At 40.6% G+C, this 17,200-nt stretch overlaps 1 protein-coding gene across 5 annotated transcripts in view; it reads left to right on the forward strand.

Moving 5' to 3' along the window:
* The first annotated feature begins 606 nt into the window (after positions 1–606).
* Positions 607–17,200, forward strand: part of LOC126844293 (protein couch potato) — a 42,233-nt gene continuing 25,639 nt past the window's right edge. For 2 of the 5 annotated variants that reach the window (XM_050582420.1, XM_050582392.1), the window contains exon 1: positions 608–1,255. In XM_050582420.1, coding sequence (XP_050438377.1) covers positions 1,133–1,255 — 123 coding nt within the window. In that variant the 5' untranslated portion in view covers positions 608–1,132. Of the gene's footprint in view, positions 1,256–17,200 lie in introns of all 5 variants that reach the window. The other 3 variants (XM_050582401.1, XM_050582382.1, XM_050582410.1) reach the window with 3 other exon arrangements.

Consider the following 17,200-nt stretch of genomic DNA (forward strand, 5'->3'; position numbering starts at 1 on the left):
CCTGTTCGAGGCTTATTACTTTTTGCCATTCTTGGCACACTTGGCTTTGGACGCTGCGGATACCTACGATTCGATTGAAATAATATATAATATATTTTTTGGTTTCGAACGCCAATGCATTTTTGTTCGTTTTTTTTTTTGTTTCTCGTTAGTGTTATTTATAATGATTTCAGATATCGTGGCCGCGTTTGCGTGTTACCCACCGATCAAGGCCGGCCAATATCCTGCACAGGGCCAATAAATACGGGGCGTACTTTTTATGTATTTCTGTCCGTACCTGTAAGTACGACGCAGGCCATCGGGCACGCACGCGTTACTATTATTTTAACGGTCCATCAGCTGTGCGGCACGGCAAAGCCTCATCATAATCATGGTCGTCGCGTCGCCGGGGAACGCGGTTTTTACACAACCGAAAACAATGGAAACGGCCGCGACGATGCGGCGTGCCGGGGGGGGGGGGCGTCGGCGGTGCTGCGGCGGGGTCGGCGGGGGCCTGTTGGGCACTCGGGCCCGCCCGCCCGCGCCCGGCTTCCTGTTCCGGTATGGTCGGCGCGGTTCGGGCACGGTCGCCGCCGGAGCACACGAGCGCCGCCGTCCGTGCCGCCGCCACTTGGCGCTCGACGACGGCGACTATTCTACTACGGCTGAGCTGGCGGCTACGTTCAGACGCAATTCCGACACGGCGGCAGTCGTACGTTCGTTCACGCACTCACCGTGACATTTTTACCTTTACACTGTACACCACCCCAACCACTACCACCATCCCTTATATATACACACACCATCAAGACACATTACACCCGTATTATTTTAAATAAACCGACGCCGTTCCTCCGGGTTATTGTTTTTTTTTTTTTTATATACCCATCGTCCTTCCCCTTTCCGGTGCGTGTGTGTCCTGACCATTAAACCGCCCCTACCCGAATTGTCCCGGCCCCGGTGGTGCCCCCATGTTGGCGCTGGAATTAGTGGCCGTCATCGTCGCGCAGCATTACACCCACCCGGTTGAATCGTGGAGGCCGTCGCCGTTGGCGGGTTGAAGAGGGCCCGTTGTGGTGCGTACAACGGACCGGAGGCAGCCGGCACCCTCAAGAAACTCAGACTGGACGCCGCCGCAGCCGCAGCCGCTACGATGAACATGGCGCCCACGAGCACCCCTCCGGCACAGCAGCAGTCCGTACCGGGTGTCGTCGACGGAACCCAAGTTTCGGCATTGTGCAACAGCATCGACCCCGTCGTGCCCGGCGAAGAAGAGGTAAATATCAGCTTTTGTTGTTTCTTCTGTACTTTCGGTAGTTCCCATGTAGTCGTTACGGACCGTGAGAAAATTTCGAATTTTCGAGAAACGTCCATACAGGTAAATACACCGCCGTGATAATGTTAAATAGATAATCCTCGGGACGGTCGCACCGTCATGTGTCCCGCCGCCACCACGCGCGCCGCTCCAATTGATATGTACACGTTTTACAATATGTTGTACGCGTCGCAAAGCTTGCGTGTGAATGCGCGTACCGTGTTTGACATGTACACAAAAAATACAAATATGTGCTAAGGCTTGGCTCATGTGATAATTGCTCCGGCCGTACGAGGACACGTCTGTCATCTCACATGACGCGCACTATACATGCACACCCTGGCTTGGTTCCGTCTCCTTTTGTCTTATCACACCGAAACCACCGTGCACAGATCACTTGAATTCCTCTAAAACCCACGCCAAACACGATATTATTTCTGGACACACCGATGGTCCACCGGGAATTAACTCGCCATGTGTCGCAATGTTTAAAACATACCGCACGTGATAATGGTGCTCTACTATTATTGTACTCGGCCGGACGTTTTAATCGTTCCTAAAGTCTGTTAATGCGATTTGCCTCGAGTCGTTTTTTTTCTTTCTAAATTATATTATCTAGGTCTTCCTGGATAAATCAACCGAGAGGGATGTGCGACACACCGGTTATAATATTGTATTTTCTTCGGCTATATAATATTATATGTATGTAGTGCATGTAGCAAGCCGAGTTTTCGTATACTTTCAGAACTCGACGTAGTGACGTTTTTCGCTCGAACGCCAACACAATAGGCGATATTATACTAATTGTCTAACGAGCAGCTGTTGTCTTCGGAACACGCCGCGTTTATGATGTTATTTCGATGTTGTATTATTATTCGGAAACGCCGTCAACCGATGGCTTAGCTAGCACATCTCGACGATTACTTTCGGATGGTATCTACATATCTATACGGTATACGGTATCTATATTATGTGCCTGGTTTTCTTAGATAATAACTAATACTAGGCGTGGGTGTCGCGCACCAGTCATCGCGATTCGTCGTGTACTCGCGGTATCTCTTAACTCGTACACGGGCGGCTATATCCCACCGTTCGTTCGGCGCTAATTACCGGTCGTTCACGGTCCGCCAGGTAAGCTATTCAAATAAGCCGACACGCAGATACGCCCAGTGGTTGCCAAAGCGGGCCCCGAGGACGCGTCGTACGTATGTAATTATTTCGGTTTGTTTGTTTGTGGAAAAAAGCGATAACGGAGCTCGTAAAACGTCGGCCCGGTTTCTTAGCAGCCGGCAACACGGGGCTAAAGGTGCGGAGGAAAAAGTATTTTTATTTTTAAACCAACGGAGACCTCGGTTAGAGAATCGGCGGACGAGGCCCGGCAACATGTGTTCACCTGAGGGGCAGCTGCTACCACCTATACACAATACACACGGTGTCGACGACGAACAGCTGATCACCCTCGGGGTAACGCGACCGGCGGAATTTCACCGTAGTGTGACGCTCTGCTAACGAGAAACTCCCTCCAAAAAAACACACACACACTCGACTATTATTAAAACAAACGTGCACCCTGTGAAAATAATAATTTTTTTATTGTATTATTCGCGTTTCCGGCGGTCGTCCATACCAGCATAGCGAGAACGACTTGTTAATAACATTATACTACGAGTCGGACACACAAAGGCCGTGGCGGGGGGTGCGCGTTTCGCATAAAAGAAGCTGTTGTACGCACTTCGGAGTCGTTCCTATCGGAGGTCTGTTGCTTTCCAACGATCAAAGTCTTAGCAATAATAATTACATAACACTATCTTGTTCGCCGGAGCTAATTGAATCGACCGTGCAAAACAGGTTTGGACCAAAACGGTTCTTCTCAACACCCCACCGGTGTCGTCGTGTCGCTGACCAAAGGGGTGAGGTTATGCAAACGACCGACCTTTTGGGCGTTGAGAACTATAGATCCCGCGAGTCCCGGTGTGAGAACCGACCACGTGGGTACCCCACAGCTGACCAGAAATAATAAAAACGATGATTTACGACGTTCTAGGTGCCCATAACAAGATGCGTGTGTATTAATAGCGGCCTGTCGAACGGCGGACATAAAAGTATAATCTTATATATATTATTAAAAACGACGGACGGGAGAGTCGACCAGGAACAGCAGCTGCCGTTGCCCAGCATCTTTTATTGGTGTCGTGATACGATGCTCCGGTTTTAAAATTATAAAAAAAAAAAATCATAAAAGCGGCACCACCGTCTTTTTTAGATATTTCGACACTATACCTGCTATGTTATGTACAGAGGCAGCTGTGGACGCACTCATTGTATAGAGACCCCCCCCCCTAAAAAAAAATACCACCGCCTTAATGCTAAACACGATGCGTTCCCCGCACACACACACACACACAGGATAATACCTAAGTCGATATGGACTTCAACGAGTACAAGCGCGCTAATCAAAAGCGACCCAAGATATTAATATATCTCACCCCAGGGCCGAGCGCTCGATGTCGGTGAAAAACGACCCCTTAAACTTTCTGTGAAGGGTTATGAAGGATTATTGTCGTGTTAAATCTGTAGAAATATACTTACTTACTTACTTGCTTACTTTATAGTATATTATATACTATCTGCTCTTGGAAACTGTGTATTTACTGTAACTAAGACTCGGACGACGGACGGCGCCATTCGACGCATAACTCATTCTCTTTGGACGTACCGCCGCTGCTGCTGCTTTTGCTTCCAGAGGCCACTCGAGACAACGCCGGGTTAGCTACACACATACATATATATATAGCGTTTTTTGCCCCTTCTTGTATGTGTGTATCATGACTTTCAAGGGGACGGAGCCTTTTGCCATACAGCGGCCGCCAAACAGGAAACGATAAAATTTCCCCTACTTTATGAAAAAATAAAAGTCGTCAAGAACTCACGACCCGTGACGAAAGCAAAAAAAAAATTTAATAAGAATGGTCTTCTATTTTTTTTTTTTTAATTAGCCCGGAAAAAACGAAATTAAAAAACCACGTAATGTGATAACTAATATTATATTATAATATATTCTCTTATTATTGAGGAGTTTTATGAGTTAATTTTTTTTTACCAAACGATAAACCATTTATTATTCACTACGCTGTTGATTTTAATAATAATGCGGTTCGTGTTAAAAAAAACACACACACACACATAATGCTCAAGAACGTTTTAGAAAATCTTAATTTTTTTTTCATTCTAATCTCGATATCCATTTAATATATTGTATTATTGTGTTTTTATTATTATAATATTATGGCGTCGCAGAAGCGTATGAATAGTGGCAACTCATAGTACCACGGGTTAAGCGGCCGTGCCGTTATAGTTAAATACAAACAATAAATCGGCCATAGGTCTTATTATTATTATTATAGAGTGACAAAGTGTATATTGTTGCTATAGTCGCAATCAAGGGCATTGCGCTTGTTAATAATAATTATGCGGTACCGACGATTTCTAAAATAATGGAAATAACATAATTTTTTATTACAATAACAATAATCGTGTACCGCGCACCTAAAAAAAAAAAATCGACCATTCGACAGATTTTTCCGAGCGTAAACATTTTATCAATAATTTATTATGGAAAAATACAATCGCTGAGGTTTTTGGCAGTTGCAAACTCCGGTGTTCCAGACCTTCCAAACCCGTGCGACATTTCGGCTCAACCGGCGAAGAAAAGGATTGATGAGAGCTGCACGGTTAAACCTTTGCGCGAACCTCGCATATTGTCCATATGGCTTCTCTTATATGGGGAGGCGACCACGACGGTTGCCGTATGTCGTTTTCGCCTTGCTCTCGTGCCACTGCGGTATTATTGTCCGTTTATTTCGGGCCACTCCGAACACACGGTATCTGGCTCTGGCCAAACATCGACAACAACTATAACAGCTATGTATAAGGATAATAATAATAATTAACCGGTGTCGGCGGACCGAAGAGATCCACGGGAAAATACCCGTGCACGATTAACGGGATAATTGAGAGGAATAAAAATACAATTTCCACCGAACGCGGGTCAGGCTCTGAAAACCAGAGAACGATCTGCCGCGCAAAAACATCACCGTGGCCGACACACCGTAGTTCCGGTACGGTGCGGCCACATTTGTGTTTGTGTTCATCTGGATTTAAACGATTGACAACTAGTTCTACATGCACATTACACATACATACATACACACATACATACAATACGACGACCGTAGTACCGGAAATAACGAACCGCACGCGACTGTCGCCAAACAATGGAAACCGAATCGATATGAGTACAACTTTATTGCAGCCACGAGAAGGCAGACAGATGGGATAGCCTACAATTCGTTTACTTCACAGCTAGGATTGGCGTTAACCATTGACAGTGTATATAGCTTTGCCGGTGGTTTTCGCGAAAAAAAGTTTTCCAACAATTTCAACGTGTCCACTCGAGTTGGATCATCGACTGGCCAGCAGCTTTGCTTGCTACGGTTAACATAAAGATTTCTGCCAAAATACACACATGCCGTTCGCGTTATAGCCATGAACTATGGATATGGTTAGTGGTATTGTGCTAATTTCGACCGATTTAATTACAATAAAAGTAACTATGAGGATTTTTTTTTTTTAATGATATTATGCACGTCGTTTTTTCCTATTATTTATGACTTGTTTACTAGTTCCGTTAAAAGCAATTATTTGAGGTTGTTTCGCACATAAAATTAACTCTTCGTCCGTCGTTTGTAATTCACACAATCGGTTCGAATTTAGGTTAGGTTTAATTGAAATGCGATTATAAAAAAAAAATAAAGAAAAGAAAATGAATTTTTACTTCGTTTGAATTATTATGATAACCCGCGAACATGTGTAGCAGCGTGAAAATATCATAACCCAAAGGAAATGAGTTTTTATATAGAAAACACACTTGTTTTTTGACGTCTGAATTGTTTTATTTTTTTTTATGACCTTACAAGTACAGTGTACATTTTTTATCATCATTTGATACATTGTTCATTAAAAATCGAGCATCATCGTGTGTCCCTTATGCCTAGGTAGAGCGGTTTATCGGCTTGTATATTTTCTTAAAGTTTAAGCGTATCGACTCGCGGGTACACCGAGCCACGTTAATTATTATTAATATATTATATATGATATATATTTTTTTAAACGTATGCACAAACAATACGTGACCGGGAGTGATGCCACTGACGAGCATAGACGAGTTAGGTTCCACCTCTGCACGGTGTGTGGGCATTATTATTATTATTAATATTATTTGGCGTTTGGGCGTGCGCCGCGTACACATCATCCTAGTCCTAAAGCTCTCGGCCCACGACTACCGACCGACCGACCAAGTATATACAGTGTGTTTTAACGCCATTTTCATCAACATGTATGCATGACACATTATAATAATGTACTGTAGCTACATGTTTGATTATCATTTTTTTACACTTTTTTTTTTTTTGCTGGGAGTGTCGGCGACATTTTGTAGTTTATTTTTATTAATATTTCGACATAGTCCACAAACGTTTCGTAACGCGTTTCCCTAACCTTGATCGTTTGGCCGACACATGCAGTAAACATATAATACGTTATTTTAATAACCGTGTATACCTATGTTTTATGCGCGGGCGGCAAATCATAATTAACGCCGCAGAGGATAGCGGATCTGTATAAGACTATCGCCGTTATAGTTGTGCCATAGTTCTTTATTGATTGGAGGTTCATAACAGCTCAAGACTTAAAATTCAGACACTCGAGTATAACGTTCGCCGCCGGGTTTAATTTGTTTATTATTTCCAAAAACTCTGATCCCGAAACGACAGCAGACCAGTCGGGCCCAGTGCGCCTCGGGTTGTCACCGAATCAAGTTTATCAGTCGGCGGAGAAGTTAAGTGGAACCCAAGTGTCGTTGGATTTTGGCGGCGCCGTGACCACGCTCGGCACCGCCGCATCACGTCCGAAATCCCCAAAAGGGACTTCCGGAAAGTATTTTTATGTTGTACACAGCACAGACAACCGATCAATACTCCGTGCCGGCGTAACTTCGCGTCCCTTGTACATGTAAGTGGTATGCCGAGTAAAAAAAAAAAAATAATAACCATATATGACCAAGAAAGAAGGTGTCACTCTCGAAGGTGCGGTCGCGACGTTACCTTGTCTTGTGTGTGTGTGTGTATGAAATCCACTTTGGGAAAAAAATAGTACCTCGCACGTCGCACCTATATGACGATACGCGTGTACCGAGAGACGGACAGACGACGTTTGTAACGCAACAATCCTGTCGGGTAAACGGATACCCGTGAGGTGTTTGTGTGTGTACTTACACTACACTACCTGGGCGGTGTAGTTTTTCGGTTTTTGTATCTCGTCGTGCTCCGCTGTAGCGAAACGGCGGCGGTAGAATAACACGGTAACTCAAGAAAACGCATAATCCGGCATCCGTTTGCGCAGTTATGCCACGTATTGTGAAACTTTTTTTTTTTTCACTTGTCCCCTCGATCTCCCCCCCGCTCCCCGTTTCCTCTGCATTTGTATTTCACACCACACCGCCGGTTATTCCCTCGCATCAATGTGTACATTGTACATTATACAGATATACAATACATAGGTACGCAACCGTCCTAAATTGTTGAGCAACATTACACACACACACACACATTCGTTTTGTTTGCTATTTTATACATATAAATTATATTAAATATATATATATATAAATTATATTAAATATATATATATATATATATATATATATATATATATATATATTTATATATAATGTGTATAAGTCCCTGTCGTACGATGACAAAATTCCAGGGGATTTACCGTTTATCATTCCGTTCGTCCGGGCGGATTACCTTCGGTTAAACTTCAGTTCCTAACTTTTAGACAGGTTAAGATTGGGGAAAATAACGCTACGCAAATTTAAACGTCAGATTATTTCCCCAACATTACAGTTGTTGTTTGGTCGTTGATTTTATAGACAGTTTAATATATTATTATAAAACCATTGTTATAGCGTTGGCGTCAAAATGCATATTGCATTACATTGCAATACACCACACCGCACGTAAAAATATGATTTACAACTTTTAAGACAACTCGTTTTACGATGATGGGTTTTTTTTTTGCAAGGGAAAACCATAAGAAAATAGCAATTAGGTCCTTGTTTTTAGTATCTGTTTCGGATATAACTCTTTATATTTGGTCAATTTTTAGATAGTTTACTATTAAAAGTGATTATTCGAAAAGTTCAAGTATAAAATACGGGAAAAAATTATTTTGTTCCTTTCATATAACATACATATTTCATATATATATATATATATATATATATATATATATATATATATATATATATATATATATATATGTATATAACATAAGTAAAACTTATGATAGTTATAGGCTAGAGGAAAATATATACACGGATGATCTGTACTAATGATTGGCGAGAGTGTGCTAAATAAATTCAGATGCCATACATTATGTCCTTAGCTACCACTGTGGTTACATAATATAGTAATAATATCTTTAGGAAAGTCACATATAATAATAAGTACTTATATACGTATTTATCATGTTTCAAGTTGAAAAATCTTCATGTTATTTAAATCAAAGTCAAAGCGAAACTTAAACGAAACGGACCAAACCTTCGCTTAAGACATCGACTAATATTAAACGCATTTTGTTGGTTCCTTCTTTCTAATTTTCATGTTGTGAAGGCCAAGGACATTTTTCATTGGTAACGTTCTCACAGCTCACACTATTGGTATCCTGAAATTATGGCCGTCAAAAGTTGAATTACGACTAAAAATAACCACACAAACTAAATATATGTATGTATATATTATGATTATAATTTATAAGTTAAACAAATTTCTCGTTAGGTAAATAGTCGTTGATGACATCGACAGTATAATCTATTTTAGAATTGATTACTCGTTGTAAACTAGTGGTTAACCTAGACTCTAGAGGTTAGCTGTACATATTTTAATAACATGGGTTAAGTACGGTTATTATATACCTAATATTATTGTGTTCTGCATTAAAACAAAGGCTCAGAGCGGTTTCTTGTAAAACGTCTCGTAATTGACTATTATACGGTATCGTGTACGTTTATTGCCATTTTGTTTCATTGATGATCCGCAATAAACATGTAATTTATATGTACCTCGCAAGCCGCGACCGGTACCCGTCTCGTTGCGAACGACGTGCTTTTATTATTTCGTTATCTTCGTCTGGAATTCGTTTCCGAAGTAGCACGTGCCCGATAACAACGGACGAATCGAAAAAATTGGGGAAAAAGAGTGTATTTGCGCTCGAGGACTCGGACGGCCATCCTGCCAGAGCTTTCTTTGAACGTTTTACCGGTATTTGTTTATGTTCCCAGGAAATATAGTGAAATCGAGTAGAATACAAAGAAAAACGACTACCGTTGACCCCGAATTCGTCTTACTCCGATCTCACGTCTTATGGTGTACAAACGAAACACGAATAATATCGTCATCCGAATAATCGCTTCGTGTTTTTCACCTGTGTAATATTTTTCATAAAGTCCGCGCTCCGCTGTCGTTTGCTCTGGTAAATTATTATCCGGTTAATGAGCCGTCTCAAATGCACAGCACAGTCGTTCGCGTTTGTAACTCTCCCCTATAACCCTCTCTCTTCGCCTTCTCCTAGCCCAGACAGTCCATCGGTTTGCCGCCAATATGATGTTTTTCGAAATGTCGCTCGGTCGGGGCCGAATTAACAGTGTTTTATTGATCTCCCGCTGCCGCCACCGCCGACGCCACGGCGACCCGGTTGTATGTATCTGGCCAAAATATATATACTTGAAGTCGTCTAGTTTAACAGAGCAGCCGACGGGGGCAACGTGCTGTTTGCCAATTGCGAAATGTCATCGCCGAAATGCGTTTTTCACTCGCGCGTGCGCGTTTGTGTCTAATAACATAATAAATATAAACGTGTGCGTCGGTAGGTAAAATATAATATATACCCGACACGTGTAAACGTATGTACACTAGACTATGTCGAAAAAAGTGCCTAGAGTTGAGCTAGGGATGTGAAATTTTAGGGATTTCCGGATTGGAACAGGCCGCTATCGTTTGAAAGGGTAGGCAGTAAGAAAAACAACAAAACAGTCTAATGTACACTGTACATAATTGTATTATGTATAGTTTTAAATAACAATAATGTCAGGTAATTTCCTTACAAGTAATCATTGGCCGAAAATCGATAAATTCTTAATTAAACAAATGTGCCAATGTGTGGCGGGATAGGAGTATTCCCTGGTGCTACAGCGTGACATATTATTATCATCGCGTTCCCGACCTCGGCCGGCGGTTGAATGTGTGTCGCCCCGTCGGACAGGTATGCATCCAATAAACTTGGAGTGTATTGTACATCATATATACCTGTATCATACTTAAACTGTACGCCGTCGATCGAGGTCTACCAGCTGGTAGACGACATGTGTGCGAGGAGAGTCCCGGGGCCCAGGGAGAGCACCTGGTCTTTGAAGGCGCGTGCCAGACGATACTACCATTATACACTCATTTTTTTTCTTCGTTTCTGTTCACGTCGTCTCTCCGCCCCTAAACAGATCCGAAACCATACGAACGACGTCGACAACGACAAAATATGTACCGTCCTGGCATGTGGTCAAACCCAAAGTATTGATTTATAACAATAAACGTCGTCCGCTGCTACCGCGTTATCCCCATTATAATAAAATTATTTTTTTATTTCATGTATCCATTCCGGGATTTAAAGCGTCTACTGTGACTCGACCACCGAATCTCTTGTCTTAACTCATCGTCATCGGATTCGAGATTAGAGAGTTGTTTTTTTTTGTTGTTGTTCTGATCTTAGCTGGGCTAGGTTCGTTGGTTACACGTTATGTTGTCTGTTGAATTTTCATTAGTGTTCCGGAACACGAGCAGTCGACGGCGGCTACTTCTTTGGACTAGGCCATTGACCTAGGTTGGATTTGTATGCCTAATATTTTATTAATACATAAAATATCAAAGCCACATCGACTCGTCGGTAATATGCGCACATCGTGTCGGTTTGATGCACGTCCAATAACTTTTAGTTTTCGTTACAAGGCCGCGGTGTGCCCGACCGGGAATCGGGTTCCCAGATGCCACTTAGGCATGCACTTTTTTTCGGAGATCCGAGATATGTTTCGAATACCAAATTAAAAACGTATAACAATAATTATGCGCTCTCGTTACTACGTGTGTGGAATCCTTGTACGGTACACCTGACGACCGCGGCTGTATACCGAATAATAATAATAATATTATTAATACTGTGTTTACACGATAGCTAATTGAATCGAAACACGGCGGGAATGCTATAATAAAATGTTATCACTGTGCGACGGTTATTATATTATAAACGGGTTTCGTTCGATTAATCGTTTTCGCAGACTCGACGCCGCCCGGCGCGGCGCTTATAACCTAATTTAAATGCTGGGAAATCCGGAACAGACTACTCAGCACTCTGCCAGCTACTTGGAATTTTCAAACATGTGCAACATTTTGTTGATCGATATTTCATTGACAATTAATAATGTTTTTAAAAAAAATTATTTACTAACAGTCGCTTAATTAATAATCGATACACTGTCGTGTATTGTCATTTATTTAAGTATTGTTATCACCTTAAACTAATGGTCCATTGCATACAACTATGAATCGGAATGTATTGTTGGTTTTAACCGCTAATCGTTCACAAAAATATCCGTATAAATCTATAGATATTGTTTTCGGTTCAGTCGATTGATTGACAATAGTCGTTTTTTCCCCCTTTTTTTTATACTTATATATTAATTCAACTATGAGTTACGTATAAAAACCACGTGAATGGTCGTCATGACGGGGGACAGGGTTCGACCCACGACAGTCGGTGTTTTTATTAAGCTCAAAGGTCATATACACACAGCATCGTAAGCCGGGCAATTTGTACCAATTAAAAGTCAGGCGCATCGTCGTCAGTGGTCGGCATCGTGTCTCTAATAACCGCGAGATGAAAATACAAATAGCAATGTAATAATAATAAAGAAAATTCCCCTCTTTTCGTTTATGTTTTTGGCTATAAACTGCGTTTTTTAACACACATTTTACAGTTGTTGTCGACTGTTGTTATGCACACACACTGTACATATTACAGGCAAGCAGAGGCGCAGTCAACGGAAGACACGACTTCCTCGACGATGAGCCGCCTCGTTCTGTGGACAAAGAATAGTGCCTATACGCAGTTCTTCTATGGCGATGAATAGAGTAAAGAGCAGATGGAGGGGGGGGGGTAACACTATCCTCTATCTATCTCTCTCTCTGGCTCTCCCTTCCGTCTTAGCCTGCTCCGTATACATAATATAATAATAACAATGTGTACACATAATATTACGGTGCAGTACGACGCGCAATGTCTATGGTATACATAATATTACATTATAGTAGTTTACATTTTTTTCTCAGTTGCATCCATTTCGCCTTGCCCGTCAGAGTCGTGCACAAGTCTAGGTCCTCGCCTACGGTTCGTAGCCCCAAAACAAAAAATAAGAATCCACCTCGTCCCGTGTGCATATCATAATACAACACACGATGTGGATACCGCGGTCGCCGTCGCTTTCACCGTGAGAAACACTTTTTCGTCCGTTCATTCATTTCTTCTTCGTTTTTGGGGAGGTCTCGTTCTCTCTCTCTCTCTCTCTCTTTATCTCTTGACAAGTATACCTAAGACGCGACAATCACCGACGACCTCCAACCCGGCGACGACGAGTGACGGCGGGGCTATTGACCGAGTCGGTTACCACAACAACACGATATAGTACAACGGTAATAACGACAATAGCAATAGGTACCGGAAACCCAGTAACCAGTTGAAAAAGGGATTTTTCGTTGTGTTAAGCATACCAATAACAATACACGTATAACCCATTCGGAAGCGAAACGGGGGGAAAAACCACGCTCGACGATAATAATTAATAATTATTATTATATAACTGAGTGCAATTAATATAAAATCAGTAGAGCGTTATCTGTATGCTTCGATAAGAGTACCGATATTAGTATTATTATTATGTTGTACTATTGTATAACCATAACGTGTTACCTAATCGACCGGCCGCTTGCAACACTAATAATATTTTTTTTTTTGTACCTACTGTGCGAATCGATGAGTAATCGTTTACAAACTAACGACTCGATCGAGTACGTGTAATTTTTAAATTTTAACGGAGTACCTTTTGAAAAACAGAATCGTTACTTTTTTAATGTAAATTCCCTAAATGTTTAACCTTTTTTGATTTATCGTTTTCGGTACATTTTACACAGCTATGAACCGAAAGAAATTTGTTTTATTATTGGAATAAGACTTATTTTTTATCTACAACAGATGATATTATTATATTTTTTCAATACAACCGGAACGGCCAGCAACCGTCGTCAGTGTTGTTTAAGTACGTTTTATGACTTAAGACCATCCGCGTGTCTCGAACGAAATTGAAATTATCCATACGACAAACGCTCGATTCTGTTATCATAATATTGTGTGTTTTTTTTTAAACGACTTTGGCAATTAAGCGAAAAACGTTCTTTCGACGGTTTAAACTATCCCAAAAATGATTTTTAATACTTACTGCACTTTGGCGTTGCCAAATACTGTTGGCAACACTCATGACGGTTATTTTCTATAATAGAACAAATTAGAATTTTGTACATTTGTTTTGCAATAAATTATATACTCATCCGATAACATTGTTGGCCGTTGAGTTAAGTTTGGACGTAATATTTTATTTGTTCCTGACAATTATTGTGATATTATGTATACGTTTTTGTGTGGAACTACATTTTTTGTTTTTAAGTCAGTATTAATTTGTTTAGGTTTTTTTGTTAAAAGGTGCGGGGGCAGGTGAAAGCGTGCGGCCCGAAGGGGCAGGTGGTTCTTCATTAGTACTGCAATAATGGCGAAGGGGAGGAGGGAAACCGAGCGCAGGTGTCGTCTTCACCTTGACCACGCGCCGCTACCATAACCATCATACCATAATATTATACAGTATGCACAAACACCGGTGGGCTTACTTTACCCGGCGCCGGCGATGCGAGGAAAACCGTTACTTGCAATAACATACTTCACTCATTCGGTATAATATTGTATCAAATAGCAAAGTTTAATGATAATGATATATCTTCACAAAACCCTCGTCGACAAACGCTTCACTCTGTATATACAAAGGCCGACCACTCTATTATTGAATAATTTATAGCTTTTTAAACGAAGACCGATCCGGGCCAGTAGTTTTTTTTTCATTTCTTATTTTTTATTTTTGTACTCGCATGAACTGCGACAATAATTATTACACAATAATAAAAAATCAATTTATACACATATTAATAATATGCTAGTATAACATATTAAAGTGATATTTCGAGTGGCTTGTTTTGTTGTTATTCAGATTATAATATTATTAGAAGCTTAATACAGAAAATGTTTTACGGTTTCCGATTAGCTGCGAACGTTGCCACTAATAGAAGTATAAAATTAATAATAATAATTAATGCAGAAACGCTTTACTATTACACTAATAGAACAATGTCGAATAATAGAGGTTAACTTTATTTATGCGATGGTGAATAATAATAATATATACAAGTGGTGACAATTATTAATAGTTAATACACATTTTAATGCTAAAAAGAGTCTCCGAGGACGTCCGGCCAGCAGCAGCACTTTATGTAATTACATTTGTCTATTAAAGACATCACGCACAAGCCAAAGTATTAATAAAAAACCGTTATTTTTACGGTGGCGGCGCCAGACACTTTTCATTGGCCGGGGCTCTATTGGAGTAACCTGATATTCGAAATTCGAATCGCCCCTGATTAGAGCTCATATCACTGTACTATTATAATATATTCAGTCGTTGGCGGTTTTTGGGAGACTATTAGGCATTTTTTTTTTTTTTTTGAACATTTTCACATAAGCCTGTATTTTATCACGTCCATCGGGTATTTTTATTTTATTTTTTTCTATCCGAACTTTCATTTACCGTTTGTAATCGAATTCGTGTTCCGTCAAAAATCTAATTAACGCGTTATGTTTGTTCGGGGTTTGGATATAATATTATGTACACACTTTGCCGTAATACACGTCGTGAGGTGTGTAATAAATCGAATCAAAACTCTTTAAGGACACGGCGGTGGATGAAAGTAATAAATATTATGTGTTTTTGACAGCTCTAAGGATTATTATTGGGTTTTTGTTAAATTGTTCGTGGAAACGACGGCACAGACGGCATCCACCAAAAGCGTTTCGCCGGGTGCGCTCGCATCGAATCACGTTTATACTGGCCCCTTTGTTTGTGTACTTTAGCAGTGTGCGATTAAAAGCAGCAACATTTCAACGGAAATCGAACCTCTCGAAGTGTGTGTTTGCTCGTATGTGTTTGTTAACGAACGCCTAAGTTCAACAACGCGTCCAACGACCAACCGTAACCGCGCACGGCATACCTACTTGCTTGCAGCACATTTTTAATCGCAAAACGTATTACACTGTTATTATGAATATTTTATACCGTATCTTAACCGTGTGTCTGGTTGGTTCCGAGTGTTTTTTTGTTTTGTTTTAAAGGCCGGTTAAAGTGCGCGATGGCCAAATAATAAAAGGTGCTACACACGGAAATTGGGTTTTAATACTGTTCCAAGTGGGAAAAATAACAATAGGACGATACAAACAGTCGCAGCTGTCCAAAGTGGAACAACTCGAATTTTTTCCACTCGGTTTTTTTGGGTAATGTGAAGTTTCAGTAAAACGTTTGTGTTTTGTTTTTTAATTTGATTTCGTGGGCTTTTAAACACTGATTAAGTCATTGACGTTCATCGCGTAGAGACGGAGAGAGGTGCACGCTGTGCACACAAAACTCAAAAGTCTACTGCAAGTCTACTGTGTTTGTGTTAACTGTTCACCGAAACCCGCATCTGGTAGAGCAACGATACAAAACCGTGTAATGTTATAATGTATTGGCCAAACACAACCAGTGTTTCTCAAAGTGTACGTTACAATTAAAAATATATAAAAAGGAAAAAAAATAACATATTTTACCCGAGGCCTCGCACGTCGTGTGCCGGCGGTCGGCGATAAACCGTAAAATAAATAGGTAATAAGAACCTCGGTGGTAGTTTTTTTTTTTGTTATGCTTTGGGTTATTCTGATACACATAGTTTGTGACTGTTAAAAAAATAACAAACCCATAAACTGTACAGCTACTAGAGTATAGTGTATCCGGTGATGCTGCAATACCGTTGGACGTTTTTCTCGAACTCGGTTTTCGTTGAATACATAATAATTAATAACAACACGGTGAACTCTTTCGGTAGGCCGAACCGTTTTTTGAGCAATTATATTAATAATAATTGTTATCATTGTTGGAAGCACAAACGCCACGTGCGGTCTCGTCCAACGTGCAGAATTGCATACAAATAGTTAAATGCAAATAGCTGTGAATGATTACTGTTATTTGAATACCGCAGTTGTCGTTTCGAAGTCGAATCAATTGTTCAAAACGCCGTCACGTTGGTTTTTTTAATTTTAATTTTTATGCGAAAATATGCAGCGTTATCGGCAATCTAACGCGCATGTAGCGTCCCAACTCAAAATAACAAAAAATAAAAAATACAATGTTTATCGTTAAAACATTTAATTAAATTTCTATTTCAAAAAAAATTACAGTGGTTAGTGGTGGTTACCGCTAACAAATTAAATTGCATTTATATTTCAACCACAATATCGTACCACATTATTGTAGGATCAGTGTTTTATTATGTTTTGTATTAAATGTATTTTATCTGTCACTCATAAATGCCTATAACAATATAAACCAAACGAATGAAT

The sequence above is a fragment of the Adelges cooleyi genome, unplaced genomic scaffold (assembly GCF_023614345.1).
Source record: "Adelges cooleyi isolate 19-005CV unplaced genomic scaffold, UGA_ACOO_1.1 ACOO_flye_CR_arks_rails_tigmint_CR_PRNA_108, whole genome shotgun sequence".
Lineage (NCBI taxonomy): Eukaryota > Metazoa > Arthropoda > Insecta > Hemiptera > Adelgidae > Adelges > Adelges cooleyi.